The sequence below is a fragment of the Cavia porcellus genome, unplaced genomic scaffold, assembly GCF_034190915.1.
Source record: "Cavia porcellus strain 051 isolate PalLab524CR breed Dunkin Hartley unplaced genomic scaffold, mCavPor4.1 scaffold_30, whole genome shotgun sequence".
NCBI lineage: Eukaryota > Metazoa > Chordata > Mammalia > Rodentia > Caviidae > Cavia > Cavia porcellus.
The window spans coordinates 26,249,256-26,269,325 of record NW_026947513.1 but is presented as its reverse complement, the minus strand read 5'-3'; the positions used below and the strand labels follow the sequence as shown (position 1 = coordinate 26,269,325).

The 20,070-nt window shown below is 34.4% G+C and overlaps 1 protein-coding gene across 4 annotated transcripts in view; it reads left to right on the top strand.

The window, feature by feature from the left end:
• Gabra4 (gamma-aminobutyric acid type A receptor subunit alpha4) overlaps positions 1 to 20,070 on the top strand; it is a 67,789-nt gene that overhangs the window by 34,978 nt on the left and 12,741 nt on the right. Inside the window, exon 9 of one of the 4 annotated variants that reach the window (XM_063240754.1) lies at positions 19,659 to 19,950. The exons of 2 other annotated variants lie outside the window; for them this stretch is intronic. In XM_063240754.1, coding sequence (XP_063096824.1) covers positions 19,659 to 19,682 — 24 coding nt within the window. In that variant the 3' untranslated portion in view covers positions 19,683 to 19,950. Of the gene's footprint in view, positions 1 to 9,362; positions 9,761 to 19,658; positions 19,951 to 20,070 lie in introns of those variants that run through there. One more of the 4 variants, XM_063240753.1, reaches the window with a different exon arrangement.

Below are 20,070 nucleotides of genomic sequence, written 5' to 3'. Positions count from 1 at the left end.
TTTTTCATTTGTTCTTAATTCTTTCAACTCATAACTTACTTTAAAATCTCGGTAGTTTGTAAAAGGACAGGAAGCAGTACTGTCAGTTCATCTGACATTTAGATGTGTTTGTGAACCAAGTTTAATGACATTTTTCAAGTCTTACATAAATAAGTACCTCCCTGATCTCATACCTTTTAAGTGCAGAATGTTCTGCAGTTAGTAATGCTCTTCAATGAATGATTGTTTAATTACACAACTATTAAACTGTATAATTTAAGTGTCAAGAAAACCAGAATTACATTTTATTCTTACCCATGTCTTTTTGTTATTTTGCTCATGTGCAGAGACATGACTTCCTAATGTATGAGACCAAACCTCAGCTACATACTTAACTGGTATCTCCCAAGAGAAAATTGTGAACTAGCCACCCAGCATGACACTGAGGATTCAACCAAGATAAAAAGTTACCAAGTTAGCCTAGTGAGAGATAGGCTATTAATCTTGTAAATGGCTATATTTAGTATGCAGAAGTATGATGTATCAATTTTAGAATAATAGAAACATGCTAATGGTCGTGTGAGCTTACTGTAAATATTAGATCTTATATGTGATGAAATACTGATATCTATATTTAATTACATAGTGGGAACCTGCTAATATTGTATTTTTGGAATATCTTCTAAGTACCAGTCTTCTGAGAATACTGTATTTGTTGCCTTCATACTTAGGAGTATGGCAGGAGAATACAATTGAGCAATCAATTTGAAATAAATAATAACAAATGAGCAAAATACTGTCAAGGAAAGGCAGAGGGAATAATGAGCAATTACTCCAATGAGAATTAAGCTGAAGTATCAAACTAACCTGTCAAATGCAAAAAGTGACAAGTTAAGGAATATTAGGAAATACAGAGAATTTTTTATATGGGGAGGAGAACAAGAGATAGAGGGAGATGGGAAGGAAGGAAGGGAAAGGAAACAGAATGAAGACTGAAAAAATGGAAATAGAGGATTTGCAAATGGGAAGGAGAAGAGTTGAAGAAAACAGAAAGAGAAGGGAGAAAAAAAGGATAAAGTAACAAGATGTGTTATGGACATGTACAAATTCCCATGATAGATGTAATCATTACATAATGGAGATATTCACTGATAAAAAACGTTAAAAGTAAAACCAAAATGACAAAAGAATCAATCAGTTTTATTAGCTTATCCAAATAATATTATGCATATTTTGATACTTGTTAGCAATCATGTCAGAAGGAAAGTAAAATGTCCTTATTAGCATCATAATTGAAGAGAGGCAATTTCCTTCCTCAAGGAGGAAAGAGCCACACATTTAATGCTGCACTAGGAAGGCTAATGTATTAGTTAGTGTATAAGGAGGAAGTAAGCAATTTGTCATTTTTAGAGGAACACAGTGAGTTGTGTGTATCGGTGGTGCACATATAGATATATTTTAAATATTCATAGTCTTTTTATAGATGAAGAAGTTGAAGGTCTAAAAGATTTGATTCTCAAATTCATACAGCTGCTAACTAACACAAGGTTTAGACCCTGATAGTCTTCATCCAACTGTATGTTCCAAAACCACCAGGGATCGCTGTTCCTTGGTGTCCCTCGCTGCCCCCACTCTCACTGCTGACCTCTGTTGTGCCTCCCGGCCTTAGATCTGACTCCCTGCCTCAGCCTAGATTTTGTCTGAAGGCTGTCTTAACATTTACAGTGTTGAAGGTGTAAGCCAAAATTTGAAATTCTATTGTGTTTATATCTCTTAGCCAGTAGTTTAGGAAAGTCACAGAAAATTCATATACTCTCCAAAGTTCTGGTTGGTTTAAAATACATGCTTTTAGTGCTTTGTGTTTTGTGTTTTGTGCTTTTGTTTTCCCTTTTAGGTAGAGTTTCACTATGCAGTTTAGGCTGACCTTGAACTCACTTTGTAGAATAGGCTGGCTTGGAACTTTAAGCAATCCTCCTGGGATTACAGGTGTGTGTCACCTTGCCTGTTGCCTTTTCATTTTATTTTATGGAAAAAATAAAACAAAATTTTATAACAAAATAATTGGACAATAACAATGTTAATATGCAGTGTATTTTTATCTTCAAAGTAGTTACTCAGAGTATAACACATGGGCATAAAAAGTTCTGTGAGCCATAGTAGCACAAAGCTTTCTTTCTAATGAACTAAGAAAACTATTATTATAGCCAACTTGTATTTTTTTTTCCTTTTCTTCCTTTCCTCATTCACCCAACTTTTTCTTGGGAAGAATTTTTTTCCATTTCACAATATCTGTTATACATTTTGGACATTTACTCTTCCTTTTTCTCACAACAGGGAGAGAATAAGATGTTTACACATGTGACTCTGGTTTATTTCATTTATGAGTATGGTCTCAAGTTGCATCCATTTACCTATGAATGTCTCAAGTTTATTGTTCTTTGTGACTGAGTAGTACTCCATTATACAAGAAGACCACATGTTTTTATCGATTCTTAGTTGATGGGCAATTGAGTTGTTTCCAAGATTTAGCTAATACAAATTGTGCTGCTATAAACATGGGCACATATGTATTACTGTGGCCTGACAGTTTTAATTTCTTCTGGAAAAATACTAAGGGTGGTATGGTATGACTAATCCTAGTTTTTTGAGTCATCTCTACTCTGATTTCCGTAGTGATTTCCACCAGCCTAAACTCCTACCAAAGATGAAGAAGTTTTTCTTTTCTTTCATAGCCCCTCCAGCATTTGTTATTAGTTGGTTTTTGATGATAGCCATTCTTTCTGGAGAGACATGAAATCTCAGGATTATTTTAATTTGCATCTCTCAAATGACCAGTGATATTGAACAAGTTTTCATAGATTTATTTGCCATATGTATTTCTTTGTCTGAGAAGTGTGTATTCATCTCAGATGCCCATTTTTGGATTGGGTCTTTGAATTTGAGAGTCTGGTTTTTTTCAATTATTTATATGTTCTAGATGTAAATACTTTGTCTGAGGGACAACTGGATAAATATTTTTCCTACTCCATGGGTTTTATTTTCACTCTATTTGTGGTTTCTTTTGTTGTGCAAAAGCTTTGTAATAAAATGAGATCCCAGTTATTGATTCTTGTATGCCCATGCCTTAAAGATTTCTACCTATTTTCTTTTTCAGCAGATTTAGTGTTAGTATTTAGATCTGTGATCTATTTTTATTGTAGTTTAGTGATGAAGATAGACATCAATCTAGTTTTAATTTTCAGCGTGTGAAAATTCAGTTTTTCCAGCACTGTTAATTAAAGAGGCTATCTTTCCTCCAGTGAACATGTGAGCCTTTTTTTTTTTTTTGAAGAATGTGTTTAGAGTTGTATCTGTATCTTCTAATCTGTTCCATTGATCCACAGGTGAGTTTTTTGCTAGTACCATGCTGATCATATCTTAGTAGCTTCGTCGTATAATTTCAACTCAGGAATTATAATGCTCATTGCCTTGCTTTTTTACTAAGAACAGTTTTTGCTATTCTAGGTCTTCTCTTGTTCCAAATAAGTTTTAGGAATGCATTCTTTAGTTCTGTGAGGTATGCTAATGGTATATTGATTGGGATATGTGTGAGTTTTTGTCACAAATAAAAGTCACCAATGTAAACCAATCATTTCAACAAATTATAGATTAAACAAATAAGTTTTCTGGATAACTTGACATTTTAAACATTTCAGAAATGTAAAAATATTATTAATTTTTATTTGACATAACTTGCTTTTGCACAAAGCAATGCATTCAGTCAACATTTGTTTATACATACAAAAGAATTCTGTTTTAAATGTATTATGAAAAGCTGTAAAGAAGTTCATGAGGTAGTTTTTGCCCTAACTTACACAACCATATAGTTACATAAATAATTAAAATCCAAATATCTTATAGGGGCCAAACGACGCTGTAATGCACTGAGCTTGGAGGGTAGGGGCTGGGGAGTGATGCTCTGACTGTTGTGAGGTGTGTCTCATCGATCATCAGCAGTGAGGAAGAGTAGCAAGAAAATAAGCCAGCCCTGAAAATAATCCTTAGTTGGTTTGTGTTGAATGAACCAGCTTGAAGATCATTTTAGAACTGCTTATAATTTATAACAACTTGCATATTATTGAAGTTTTATTTCTCCATTTACTCTATTACTTCTCTAGCACATTTGGCTCAAATTCAGATTTCTAAAAAATGTATCAGGTGCTCAAGACATACTTGCTGATTGATTTCAGTTCCTAATGTAAAAAAGATATAGACTCTGTAGCTAGGGACAACAATATATGAAAGAAACAAACATTTACAGTGGTGAAATTGTACTGTAATCTACGAAGTTGTGGTATGGAAATGGTAAGGTTTTCTAAAAGGCGTTTCAAATTTTTTTTATTTGATCTTTTTCCATGTGTGTCAGCAGCATGAACAGGCCAACGCTTCTTTTTTGGATAAACAAAAAATTAGCTTTAAAAATACACAACTACTTTAACAATTTTGTTCAACATTTAGTTATATTTTCCAGCAAGTTCTAGTCCCTAAGCTACACAGTAAAATTGTGCATTCTTTTTGCTTTATTTGACTAAACTGCTGATTTTCTCTTTGCTATTTTGAGGAGTTGATTTTCCCACAATATAATATACATCAATAAATTTCCAGCTTTGGGGCTGGGCGTTTAGCTCAGCAACATAAACACTTGCCTTGCGCGAGTGTGTTCGTGAGTTCGATCCCTGGTACTGATAAAAAAGAGAAAAAGAAAAAAAATAAATTTCCAGCTTTTTTCACAGCCTCAGATGATTTAGCAGTTTCAAGAAATACTGGTTTGGGTATGAATTATTTTATTTAAATGAATTAGAGGTATTGTTTGATAAAATGTCTATAATAAAAGAATATTATTATGTACTTAATCAATTTTAATAAGATAATACATGCTACTTTAAAGGTATGGCATGTATTATGTTTTAAATATTCTAGTTTATCAAATTACTGCCTAGGTTCTTTGCTCACACAATATATCATTTGCTTTTCTAAACTGTCCTTTCTTACCCTTAGTAGTGATCCGTAAGTTTCACCTTCCTCTTGCCCAGTTATTCTGTGACATTCTGTTATTTTTATATTTGTCTTTGCTCTTGAATTTTTTATTTCAAATTTTATAACATTGATATCTTCATGCAGGTGACCAGAACAATGATGTTTTTATTTGTCTTTGTAGTTTAATAATTCTCAAAAAATGCACTGAATTTTCTTCCTCCCCCTCCTCCACTTCTTCCTCTCCTTCTTTTTCTACTTCTTTTTCTTTTCCTTCCTCTGCTCGTCCTCCTTTTCTCTCTCTCGCTCTCTCGCTCTTTCTGTCTTCTCTCTCTGTCTCTCTGTCTCTGTCTCTGTCTCTCTCTCTCTCTCTCTTTCTCTCTCTGCAGTAGATTAGCTAAAACATCAACAAGCCTGTTTTTGTTCTTCCTTTCAATTACTTTTTGCTTGGCTAATTGAAACAGTTTCAGATGCCATAGTAAAAGGAAAGACTATTTTTAGTAACCTTATAGAAAGGGACCAGGATATGAATACTTTCTATTTTTATTTTCCTTTTCAAAGGCCAGTTAGTTTGATGTGGACACTGGGATCTCTTTTGACAAAAACTGTATCTCTCTCTCTCTCTCTCTCTCTCTCTCTCTCTCTCTATATATATATATATATATATATATATATACACACACACACCCCACACACACATATACATACTGTCTATCTATCTATCTATCTATCTATCTATCTATCTATCTATCTAAAAATATATATTAGATAAAAGGAGAAGTTACAGAGGGAGTGGGAGCCCGGCCTTCTGTAATACCTGCACTTTCTTTTTGTCCAGACCTTGACATTTGAATATTAACATTTTCAAAAGAAGATTTGGCGTAGCTTGGTGAATCCTCTCTTTATATAAAGAGCAGAAGTCAGCTTTTCATATACAAAATTTACATACTTTGTCTCCAGTTTAACAAACTTCAAACATATGTGAAGAGGTAGTGTCAATAATCTATTAGACAGATTCAGAAAGAAAGCCTTTTGGAGAGCATGAACTCTCCAATGTCTAACAAAGGGCCTGGCCCTCAATATTTATTTACTCAATGAATGAATGACAAATTGAATAAATTCATTGTGGACTCTAGTTTCTGCAAAAAATAATAGTAATAACTGAAAAATCCTACTTACTAGCCATACCCTTCAAACTCCCATGTACCCACATCAGCAATGATACTTTGCTATTGCCCAAGGTATTTGGGTTACCTGAAGGAAAGCTGTGTAATTCCTGTCTTACCAACCAACCACTTGGTTTCTTTGAAACACTTCATTATGAAGCAAGTGCCCTGGCCTTCCAGTGTCTATGCCTTTGACCTTTAGTCTTCCTGCGTGAGATGTCCCTGTGTGCTACAGCACTGGGTGGAAGGTAAGGATCATGCTCCACTCTGCTGGTTAGGTTCTCTGATTGTGTGCCTAGGAGGAAGCATCTCACAGAAAGAGCTCTGAGAACTAGTTCAGTCAGGAGCTCTGGTAAGCACATCCTGTTTGGATGGTGAGAAAATGAAGCTTGCAAGAGCTTGCTTCCCAGAGAGTAACAAGGGCTGCACAGCCACATAGTAACCTCACAGTCATTTTCTTTGAGCAGGTTCTCAGCTAAGAAAATATGGGAGGGCAGTGATAAACACACAGAATAAGTGAGATACCAGGTTTTCATAATTTACACTTTCTTGATGAAGTGAGCCTAAGATTTGTTTTGAGAAACCCACAGTTTATTAGGTAAGACTTAAGAAAATGTCACTTCCACTTGTCAAAATGGTTTAAAAGTGAGTAAATAATGACCTCTTCAAGGAAAGATAAGGCCTAAAGATGACTTATTTTCCTTTATCAAGTGCCTAACTTTGTCAACAAAATAAGTATGTAATACGAAATTGTCTTGGTGATGATTAAAGGTGGTTTAACATGATTATTAGTCTAAAATATATTTATTTTTATGACAAAGATATAAGTTTGAGTTGAGACTATCAGAACTTGGGAACCTACTAGGCATACCTTAGGCTGCTGAGAGCAAATCTTTTGTGAGCATTTTAGAGCTCTATGTATAGTTTTTCTACTAGTTCATTTATTTTACTTCATTTTGACTTGAAGCAGTTGAGGTCTGTATACATTCTTAGCTTCTGCAAGCACTCTTCTCCATGCTTACTGTTCTAGCAAGCAAGAAACCCATTTTGCTAATGCTTTAGTTGATCCTGAATAATGTTATCATGCTTTCTGCCTAATGTTTGCCAATGGGGTAATCTAAAAATGGCACCAAATAAGTTGTCTGTTATCCACAGAACAAGGGTATGTTTTGAGACTGAAATAGATTGTGGTCAGTGGGGACCTGATCTGCTGATGGATAGTTACTGCAGAATCCCCCAGCAAGTCATAAAATAGAATGAGATTTTTATAAAGTGAGTCATGCTTGTTTTGTGTTCATTAAAATATTAACCCCTGTTTTAGTAGCTTTCGAGTTAATATATTTTTCATACTTCTTTTCCAACAGTGTTTCTTTATGAATTATATTCATCTTTCAAAACTCAATAAGCCACTCACTGTTGCACATTTTTTTTTCAGTGAGTAATGGACATGTAGCATGATCAAATTCATGTAATCAAATTCATGATGACAAATGTTTATGAAAAGGCTTATCAACATGTAGTTGAGACAGACTATAGACACCACCTTTTTAAATGACAAATACACTTTTATGTGACCCTCAGATTCCTAGAAAATTAAATATTTTATGTTTTTCAGTCCATGTACAACAAATAGATCAATCTTGTTTTTGTTTGCCTGCAACTGCCTAAGTTTATAGCTGCTGTCCTTCTGGCCTACCCACTTTAGCATTTGTCCTGGCCAGAAGTGCCCTGGGTTAACCAATAGATTAGGCTGTCACTCTAACAAAGGAAAAAGTATAAAAGGAAATCTTATTCTAGCACTGAAAATCTGCTAATGTATTTAACCTCCAAATAGTAATCTAGGTGCATGTGACTATATTAGGCATGTTATAATTGGTTAAATAGTTTAAATTAATAGAGGATCTCAGGGTCTCATGAGACAATTTCAGATAATTATTATCTGCAGTTAACTTCCTGATTGCTATCCAGTCATTTTTTAGCCATTAAGTACAATGAGCAATTTTCACTTTTAGAAATATTATCAGTATGATGTTCTAAGTTCCAAAGCACATGAAAGTTAAAAGAAAGAGCCAAATACAGAGAGAAGTAAGAAAGATTTTAAGTCTTTATTGTGTTGCAATGTTTGTGAATGGTGCAGGCCAATACCTCTTTAATGTAAGATGGATAAATACTACTGCTGTGTTTTCAGAGATTTTGTTAGACTGTCTTCCTTATTTGAGAAGAAAGACACATAAAGAAGCCAAATTTCAGATAGAAACAAGAGGGGTGAATTAGGAAATGTGAAAGTGAGAACCCCTGAATAATGTGTCTTTTTTTTTGCTGAGATCTGCCTTGCATATTAGCTAAGCACTTCCATTTTTAGGTCTAACTTATAAAGCCATTATGAAAGATATCCCACGATTTCATCATATTTGTTGGTTTGAATGAGAATGTAAGTTGGACTTGCACTGGGAAGGGAGCAGTATGAATACACATATGAAGTTCTGATAGAGCACCTTTGTTTGGATTACGGTATTCTGCTTAAGAGAACTGATTTAGTATGGTGTATTGCAGCTTAATTCATTATAGAGCTGTTCATGTTTAGAAATTGCTACATGAAATAAAACTTTATATATGTTTATTCAGGACCAATCTGCCAGCACAGTAGAGTAAGCCCAATCATATATTCTCAGCAGTGCAAGCAATGAGATGTAATTTGTTGCTTTTTTTCACTAGCTCTCCATAATGTTCTTTCCTAGTTTGAATGCTCGGCACAATCTGATTACTGTGTTTACTTTACTGTATTCTTTCTTCATGTCATTAATATCCTACTTTCTGGCTTAAGGTCTCATTATTTCTAGTAATTGTTTGATAGATTTCCAAAGGATAAACAAATGTGATCATTTTAATGGTTAAAGTACAGATTGAATGTTCAATTCAGGTCTTCTGGCTTTTCTTTTTTTTTTGTAAATTCCATCAAAGGGTGTTATGGCTGTTTCAGTTCAGCTGGATGGGATTCGTGGTTTAGGACTATCTATGTAAATTCGCTATTAAGAAAGATTTGAGAAAATAAGCAACATTAGCCAAGATTCTCTTTTTATCTTGACAGTAGGAGACAGAATAAGAGGACAAGAATTCCACTCCAAGTGGGTTATGTGAAAGAATCCCTTACATAATACCCATTCATTTCATGCTCCTTTTTTTAGTATCTGTTGTGTATTCCAGCTGATGGCCCCAGAATCAACTGCTAGGTAGAAGAATGAAGATAACTTCAGGATGAGTTTCAGCTCCAACTCCTCAGAATGCAACCATATGACAGACCCCAAATGAGAGTTCTCTGACCTATTCTACTTAGTCTCTGAACTCATAGATCATGATATTTTGAAACAGCTGCTGTGGCTTTAGTCCACTGCTTTGAGGGTGATTTTGTACACAGCCCCTGATAACTGGGAAACACCTGCTTTCACGTCAGACATACCCAAGTTCAAATACTGACTCTTGCCTCTTGCTAATTGTATGATGTCAGCCAGAATCTTAAATTTCTCTAATTTGTTTCTTCATTTTACGGATGTTTAATCTAGAACATGGAACTTGCTTAATAAATATGAGTTTCTTTTTCTTTCTTTCTGGCCTCCTTTCATTCTTCTTGCCTTCCTTTCATCCTTCTTCCTTTTTTCCTTCGTATTTAAATTCAACCAAGTGCAGCTGCTTTTGTGGTAGGCCATTTCAAACTAGAATATGTTAGGGCCAGGTGTGGATTTAATTGGACCTTTACTTAGAACAGAGGCAGACAGAATTCAGGATGCATTTTTTTTTTCGGTGAAAACTGCTGAATCACTGGTTCCAAAATCAGCATAAAATATGCTCAGAGATGCCACAAAAAGAGTGTGTGATGTGATCAAGTTCCTTGGGAGACTGGAATAAAGAAAATTTTTAAAAAGAAATGCTTTATAGTGAACGGTATCTGAATTCAATTCAGGTGCAAAATATATTTAAAAGCTAGATAAAAGAAATGAAAGCATGAGCAACACCTTATTTGTAGGAATGACATACATTATCTCCTTGGCAACTGCAAGGGTGGCATGCACTTTGGCAATCTGTGTTGTGTCATCTTGGATGCCTGGAAGTCACTGTTTCCTACAGACACAAAGGAAAGAACAACATGAGAGAAAGAGCTCTGATTTTAGTATGCTAAAAAAGGTATTTTAAAATTTGAGGGAACAGCATGCTTTCACAGTATAACTAGAACTCAAAGTTGCATTACATTTTCATTTCTTAATTTCACAGTGCTCTAGAATATGAATTAAATTCACTTTTTGGTCCCACTGTACTTTTTATTCATACTTTGTGATCAAATAATGGCAGAAGATATTTGTGTGAAATATGCAATGCTTTCAAAAACATCGGGAACATTGAAACCAAATATTTTGTGAAATTAATAGGCATTAATAAAAATTTTTAAAATAGTATTTAGCAAAAAAGACATCAAGGTATTAGATTTATTTGTATTAATCCATATACTCATTTAACATATATTGATTTATTGTCTAATTTGGGCCAGGTGCTATATGAGGTGCTGACTCTGTAGATCTCTTGCCTTATTTATGTGTTCCAATCAGCCTGTCATAACCATGGGATATTGTGGAATTCATTTATTTAAAATGAATCAATAATTTAGCAAACATTCAGTTAACCCTAGCTAGGAAACCTTGTTATATTGGGAGTTAAGAATTAGGAAAAATGAACCACAAGGCTATACAATGCTTGATTGGGCACAAAGTAGTTCTCATAATACCTTTTCTTTAGTTAGTTATTCTAGATCTCTCCATAGATGCTGTCCATTTGTTTTTGTCATCAGCCTAGATGTAAATGGCTCCAAAATATTCATAATAATGACTCACACTCAATATAATTTCTTTTTGTTGTTATTTGACTGAAGTTGAATGTCTTAAAGTGCAACAGCAAGCAGAAACACTGAAATGACGCCCAGGATTTGGAGACAGGATTATTTACGTCAACAGGGACTGATTGGGATCATTCCCAAAATATAAGGCCTTGGTCGTTGGTGGTCTAGAGATATGGAATGATGGAATTCTGTGGAAAAAATAAGCAAGAATTACAGAGGCAGAATGGCATGTGGAATGGGAATTGGTTCTTACAATATGCATCATAGTGACCAGCTATACATCACAGTGACCAGCACTTTTTAAGAAATAAAAGTAACTGGAACTATTACCAGAACAACTAACATACTGAAGTATACTGGATAGGGATTATTTTCTGTTGCAAAAGAAAATACAGAATTAAAAGTAGCTGACTAGAATCTAAAAGTTTTCACATTGGTGATATTCAAAGAAGTACCAACATTATGAAACACTATACAAAGAGCCTGAAGGGTTGCAATGGGACTGCTTGGTTACAGCAGGAAAGTGGTATGGCTTTTTACATCAGCTTAAAGCATCATATCTGTACTATGGTCCCCAGTGGGGCACTATAGTGCTGGGTTAAGGCCTTGAGGCTTACCATACAGCGAACAATTAGATTGCATAGTCAAATGTGCCCAAGAATGATATCGTCTCTTATTGCTGTGTTTAATTTCTTCAAAGCTTTGCTTGCTCTTCATCCATTTGCAACGTGATCATAGCAAAAAATGAGGCATTTATCTACATTTCTAGGTTCAGGTAAGGAATGACTTTGAAGCAAATTGTTAATGTCCACCAGTTTAACATAAGTACTTGAAAGCTGACTTTTCCAAACACAGTTATGATGTTAGGTGTTCTTCTAGCTCAGAAAGGCATGAGTCATGTGGTTGATTGTATAATTTCAATATTAAAATTAACAACCAGATTTTACTTCCTGAGTTTTTCTCCTGTAGGGCCTTATTTTACTATGTCCTCTCTAGAGCAATATTTCAGCTTAGAATTTTCTTGGATTTGTGGAGATATTCATGGAAGATTTAAATAGCATTGCAGCTGTACAGAAAAGCTGTTCTAGTGTGTGCTTTGAAAATCAGCTTTTCAATAAACGATAGCTTTAGAACTATGATTGAGAGAGGGAGGAAAAAAACACACCAATCTTGTTAAACAAGATATCACAGCAACTGGCTCAGTGTTCCAAGCCATTTGAAGAAGTCGTTCACATTTATAACTGCTTTGCTCCTGGAGAGGCAGGTGAATGCCCATGAGTCTCATCCCTTTCCTGAATGGCATCAAAGAGCAAAAGAAAATGGAGTTGGCCTAGGAGGTGACTCTCTCATGCTCAGTGCAAAAATTTCATCCAACTTTTTCAACAGGAAGAGGTACAAAACAGGAGAGAAAAGCATTTCATTCTGCTTATTAGTTAATATTCCATAACTGACTCATTAAACAGTCCATTAGCCACTGTAGTGGCCCAGGAAGTATAATTTACATAGAATAAATGGCTGTCATTTGGTTTTCAAGTGGGTTTGAATGTGCTGCTTTTGGCTACATAGTTTTGCCAACTATGTATCTCATGAGACACATTGTGTGAAATTCAGTTTTTCTGTTTTGAGTTATAAGATGGAACAATTTTGCTGATTTATTTTCAGATACTTCACTCATAATTTATTATTTAGTCATTCAACTCATTTGATACTATGATCACTGATGAGGAAAAGAAAACAGTAAGACATTATTCCACCCTAAAGAAATTCACAGTTGGTAAAGGCACTCACATAAACTGCTGGGCTAAAATTAAGCATTAGGATACTGTGTGAAGATGTCATAGTCCTAATTGGAGTTTCTAGTGTGGTAGATTCTGAGGAGGATGGTGGGATGCCACATTAAAACTCTCAAAGAAACAAATGTTTAGATTCTGTCTTGGACAAAATAAAAGGAGGCAGAAAAGATAGAAGAAGACACTGAGAAGGGAAAGTGTGTTGATACACACTCAAAGGAATATGGTTCACACTGATGGACCTTGACTAAAATATCTTGGTTGGAATTCACATTATCATTGGATTTCCCAAAAAGCTGACTCTGTTACAAATATTTGATTGCAAGTAATTTTATTTTTGGGGTGATTCCCAAGAAGCACCATGAAGCAAGTAAGAAAGATGGAATGGAAGAAAAGGGATTCCAGTGTCACTAATGAGCAGGCTTGTCATTACTGGGTCGTCATCATGCTAGAAACCTTTTCAGACAGTGTGTGAAGCAAGTTCCAGGACTATTCCACTAGTTGCCAAAGAATTTAGGGTACCTACTTATCTACTCTTATCTCTTGTCGATCACATTCACTCAGGTATAGTTTTTATTGAAATTGTGTATTTAAGATATAAAGCATAGTTTTTGATGTATATTTAAATAGTGAACTGATTGCTATACTTAATATATCCATCTTTTCACATTTAACTAATTTTAGTGTGTTGAGATCAATTAAAACTCTACCCGGAATATAGTATTATTAACTACAGTCCTCATGTTGTACATTTGATCTTTAGAATTTATTCATTCTGCGTAAGCGAACATGTGTACCTTTTGAGCAACATCAATTTTCTCCTTTGTGCTCCACCCTGGCATTCACTATTCTATTCTCATCATCAAGGAATTGCAAGTTCTTTGGAATTTACAAATGATGTAATATTTTTCTAATTTTTTTGCATGCCAGGTCAAACTATTCCACTTGGTCAAGCAGCTAATGTTAGAACACTGCACAGGCAGGAAGTGAGTATGCTATCAAGCTGTCTGAAGTAACAGGCTAGGTAAACCAAGTGAATATGGACCAGGCACTGATAGCGTATGCTAAATTAAAGTGCCTGGACTGGCTGAGGGGATGGTTTGGGAAAAAAGCAGATGAACAGAAAACAAGGCATTAGACTTAGGTAGTACATAGGAAGATTACATAGACTGTTATGCTGTGTAAGCCCCCTCACCGAAGCAACCTGATGCCAATGAAAAGACTTCAACAAGAAAGTAAAATGATCAGATTTATGATGTTGGCATATTGTTTTAGTGGGCAGTAGAGAGAAGGAAAGTGCTTAACAGTGTTAGGTCTAAGAATGTTAATGGCCCATGCAATACGTAGCCAATTGAGAAATGCTAAATGCTTTTCCAAAGGCTGTGTAGCAGAGACAGATTGAAAAGATATTGAGGAAGATAGATGGATAAAAGAAAAGCAGAAAGAGGTGAGGACAGCAGAAATTTTGTGGCTTGGAACGCTACTTGGACTCAAGCTAATTTCTAGACTCCAGAATTCAGCAGGAAGTATATTTTTGTATTTTTTGTTTTGTTTGTTTTTTAATAGGAAATTAACAATGGTTAACATATTGTGCCTTGTTATATTCAGAGTAGTTGCTCAGATTATAAAATATAGGCATGCATAATTGATTAAACAATATAACCACAAACCATTCTTTCAATGAACTAAGAGCAATCAGTTGTATAATTCTCTTAATTATCATAATATAACATATATAATTTTTTTCCCTTCCTTATTTTATCCTATCACCCATTCCAGTTGTTCTTTACTTTTGAGCTGTTTCTTTCCCTTTCACAATATCTATCGTAGATTCTGGGCCTTATTTTACTTATACTAGGGAGACAATATGATGTTTACACATGTGGGTCTGGTTTATTTCACTTACAAGTATGGACTCTAGTTGCATCTATTTACCTATAAAAGCCTCAACTTTGTCCTTTATGTCTGAGTAGTATTGCATTATATAAAAATACTACATCTTTTTAATCTATTCCTTGGTTGATTGGTATTTGGGTTGTTTCCAAGATTTAGCTATTACAAATTGTGCTGCTATGAACATGGGTGCACATACATTTCTGTGATACGATGTTTTTAATTCACATAGGAAAATACACAGAAGGGAAATAGCTGGGTCAAATGGGACCTTTACTCCTAACTTTTTGAGGAATCTCCACACAGACTTCCACAACGGTTGCACCTGTCTATCCCCCAACAACAGTGGAGAAGCGTCCCTTTTTACCCACAGCCCCTCCAGAATTTGTTACTGGTTGATTTTTTTATGAAATCTCAGTGTTGTTTTAATTTGCATTACTTTAATGACCAATGATGAACATTTTTTCATATATTTATTCACCATTTGTATTTCTTCATCTGAGAAATGTGTATTCTCAGATGCTTATTTTTGGATTGGGTCTTTGAATTTTGGAAGTCTGAGTTTTTAATTCTTTGTGTGTTCTACATATAAATCCTTTGTCTAAGGGACAGTTGGTTAAAATTATTTCCCATTCTGTGAGTTTTCTTTTCACTCTTGGTGATTTCTTTAGAGATGCAAAAACTTCTTAATAAGACTAGATGCCAGTTATTGATTCTGTGAAGTAAAGAAAAATATATTTGTTTGAACAAATATATTTTATTATTTTAGTGTAAATAAAGTCTTACACACATTAGACTTCGACCATGGTTGTAAATTTCATAGGAGTAAAAACTGTTTGCTTTTCTTCTGTTTTATATTACCAGAGACAGAAACCTTGCCTGGAACATAAATAGGCACCAGCAAATATTTGTTGCTTAATTGAATGTATAAACGGGTGAATGCTTAAATGAGTGTTTGTGGTATGGTGTGCTTCTGAGATATCTGAGTGATATCTTTCTGGATACCTCAGTCTAGAGGTTGTAAAACATTTGGAGAAGTAGATTTTAATTTTATGGTATTGATAGAAAGACTACAAGTAAAGCTACTAGAGAGGCTGATTCATCAAAGACTGGGAAAATTGAGATGACTGAGTGCTGCAACCATGGAAAAGTATCATTTTGGGAGTAAACAGAGAAAGAGCACCTCACTGGTGACAGAAAAAGGTAAGCAGAACACCACTAGAGTCTGGAATTATGAGAGAATTTTAAATAAACAAGGAAGATCATCAGTGTTGGATGCCACTGAAATAGTGTATGAAGTGCAAGCTTTAAAACGTGCCTATAGAACTAAGACAGAAAGAGTTTCTAGAGGAAGAGTTTCCTAAAGGAAGTTAGGATAGGAATTAGCTAAGAATGGGTTGAGAAGTGAATAGCAAGTCAGTAAGTAGAAATAGTAATTGTAGATAAATTTTCCCCAAATTTGGCCATGATACACAGTAGTAGATGGAAGAGGTTATCTTTCTTTGCTTATTTACAGTCTGAAAGAAATTTAAGCATGTTGTATTTTGAGCAAATATAAATCTTATTAATTGTTGATAATATGATTAAGTGTACTATACATGCAAGTGAAATTTTAAAAAATTTTTCCTACCTGGAATCATCCATTAACCAAATAGAAACTTTTAAATGGGAAGCTTTAATTATCTCTTCCTATACTCCATAACACTGTGCAAGCTGAGTTGTAGTTAGTTCTTAGCATTGCTACAAGGAATTGTGTTGATTATCTTCACCTGAGAATAATAAATTGGATGAATTTTTAATAGAGCAATACATAGTTTCTCATATGTTTCCAACATTTTTAAAGTAGAAACTTATAATGCTTATTTAACTTTCAGTATCTACTGAAAAATATAGTGAATATCTGATTACAGAAATTATGGAAACATCTCTAATGAGGTTTACCCCACAGGACTATCTACATATCTGCCTTAGAATATGAAATGCTAGCCACTTGTTAAATATTGTTATTATAAAACAGTGTGTTAAATGTGTTAAATATTGTTATTATAAAACAGTGTGTTTAACAGTGTGTTAAACAGTATGCTAAACATATATTATAAAGCAATGTGTCAAAGCACTGTGTTAGACATGGTACTGATAGCACTCCACCAATAATGAAGAAGCAGTTACTGTTATTACACTCAGGAGAAACTTAAAACAGCTGAATAATTTCCTTAAGGTTGTACGCTTGTATTTATCACAATGTAATACTTGATCTTCATGATTTTAGAACCTATGGTTTGCACTTTGTTAACAGCGAATATATTGTCATACAAGAATGATAATGGTACTTAATAGCTTTTAGTTTTAGGATTTGCTTATAGATGTTGCTAGAGGGCATGTTTCCCTTGCTGTGTTCAAGATGTTTGGGTCTTCTAGCTTCCGGCCTGCCTGGCTGGAGTGGTTGTCTTGGCAGTATACATTAATGTGCTGATGAGCCATTTGCCATAAATTGCAACTCAGCTACTGGTTCAATTCATGCTAAATTTGCAATCTGCCTTTACTGAAGTGCAAAATTGGCTTTCTTGTCATAAAGTGGCAGAACATGCAAAATAGTCTAATACCTTATTTTCTAGCTCAAGTAAGATTAGCTGGGCTCAGAGAAAGTTTTAAAATTTTTCACTTCGGATGAACAGCTGTTTCAGCATGAGAGGCTTGTTAAGTGTCGAATGGTTTTGATAATGTCCCCTTCAAAATTACGGCTGATACCATGGAGCCTACTCCTCAGGACAAGTACAATTATTTCCTGGAAAATACCCAAGTGACTTTAGCTATTCGCAGAATTGTGTAGTTAATAATGTAACTATCATGGAATGTCATGGCAGGGTATGAATTTTTCTGCTGACTTGATGTGCTATTTTCTGTAGATGGTGTAGATCTGGAATGAATTTTGGTAACTAGTTAACTCAATCTATGCTTTGTGATCAGTCTGCTGTACTTCCACATAAAGAGACTAGGGAGGGAGGTGGATTTTTAAAATGTAAGACTTTGTACAAAAGATGGCTTAATGCATCATCTTTAGCTGTATAAACATGCATGCATGTACTTAGGCACAATTTGACACAGGCAATGCTGTACTGATTTAACTTTATTTGTAGAAAATTACGTGTTTTAAGAATCATTCTCAAGTTGAAAACTAGAGCTAGTGTTTTTAGTTTCCCTAGGTTACAAATAGAGTTGAAATTGAACCATCCTATGTACCGGAAAGGAAAAAGTTCTATTAGTTTTACCATATATTTCAAATATGAAATTGTATTATTTGAATTGTTTTCAAATACAAAATTTTAAACAGCTTTGTAAAGCACTATGTTCAAGCATAAGGCAGAAATTGTTGAAGCAAGTTGACAAACAGCTTCTTTGCAGGAGAACATCATACTACTATTTTTAGCACATAGATGATACAGATTTGAGCGGTGATGTTGATTCATGTTTAAAATAACTTGAAGAGAAAGTTTCCTTAATTAAGAAAAAACTCTGCCTGGTTAAATTATATTTGTTGTTAAGATGAAGTTTTCTGTAGAATAAATCATATAAATATGTCTATTTAAAAGTAATCTTGAATGTAGGGTATATTTCTCATATGTAATCTATAAGTGCTTCATGACTAACAACAAAGATGAAAGAATGTTACAAATTAGAATAAGAACAATCAGCAGGAATCCTAGAATAATTTTCACATAAACTAGCAGAAAAATTGTCTAATCAGAAATTTTTGTGGGATACACAGAATTAGTGCCAGTATTTAGATTATAGTACAAATTGCAGTGAAAATTGGACTTACATAAATTGAATTCAAATCTGAAAAACTATAGTGTCATTTTTTAGATTTATTAGGTTTGGATTATTGTAGATATATTTCAAGCAAACCATTTTGCACTTTTCTCTCCTTAATCTAACCTTAGATATTAGCAGTTTCCAGCTACTAACTACTAATGTGGTTAGAGTATGACCTTGAGATACGGATCATAACTTTAATGGATTTTAATTGGGTTACATTGGGACACTTACCAACTTTTGTAGGCTTCAGTAAATCATTAGAAAAATAGGAATATTGCTACTATCTCATGGGCTATTGTAGAAGCCGCAAAATTATTTATGAAACCCATTTAACACAGTACTTGCTCCACAGTAGGTGCTCAGTATATTGTAGAGATGTTAATGCTGATTGAGAATTTCTGCCTGCAAAATGCTGTTATTAGACATTAATTAAATAAATTTAAAATTTAAAGCATTCTTACACTTATTTCCAGAAAAGAAAGAGTGGAAAGAAACATTTTAGAACTTTTTCGAATATTTATTGACAAGGAAAGTGATGGGTCTACCTTATTATACTACTGCCAGAAATCTCCGAAACTTGTTTCCATCAACACCGGGCACTTTTGTCCCTTGTTCCTTACCTGCTCTTTAACTCGACTCATTCCTACTCATCTGTAATAACTTGTCACGTTCACAGAGAGGCTTTCCCAGCTCACAGTCAAGGAATAAACTCGTGGTTCTTTTAGCTTTCCTTTATGGGATTTACTAATTATTGTAATTTTTATTACTCCTAAGAGAAATTGCAAAGACTGTAAGATTTGTCCCCTCTGAATGCACAGTGCCCCTCGGCTTGAAGAAAAATTACTCAATATAAAGTCTTTGAATGAATAAGTTGAATCACTTTTTTTAGTAAGACATTTATTGCTTATTACCTTAATTGTGAATGTTTGCAATCCACTTGACCTGGATAATAACCTCTAACAGGAGATGAAACATGAGATTTGAGCTCTTTTCCCCTAAAAGTAAATCCACTAAGGTTATCATAAGTTTTTAGATTTAGTAGGCAAAATAAATTATGGGAATTCCAAAGAGACTCAGCAAGGTTGTCAGTTCATCCAAGTCTTTCTTGTCCCACAGGTGTGCTTTTCGAAGGGAGCATGATTGCTAATGCTTGAGTTGTGGAACTGGGTTTGTCCCCAGCAGGAGTATACCAAGGAGGACCTGGTCTTGATAAGTGATTGCTTTACAGACATTGTCCCTTCGTCTGCTGATGTAGATAAAATTGTGACTCAGACTGTTGCTGTGCCATCTTCCCACAGAGTTGGCATAGCTTTGAATCGTTCTGGTAGCTATTTATCACAGCAGAATTTCATTATGATTAAATCATGTCAAGTCTACATTAAGAATAAAGCATTGTTCAAACACTGAATTTTATATGGTTTTCTGAATATCTTGAGGCCGAAGCAAATCATTTTCTAGGATAATATGGAGCTTCTAAAGATAAAATTATTTGGTCACACACATTTGCATTTGAACACCTAACAAGATT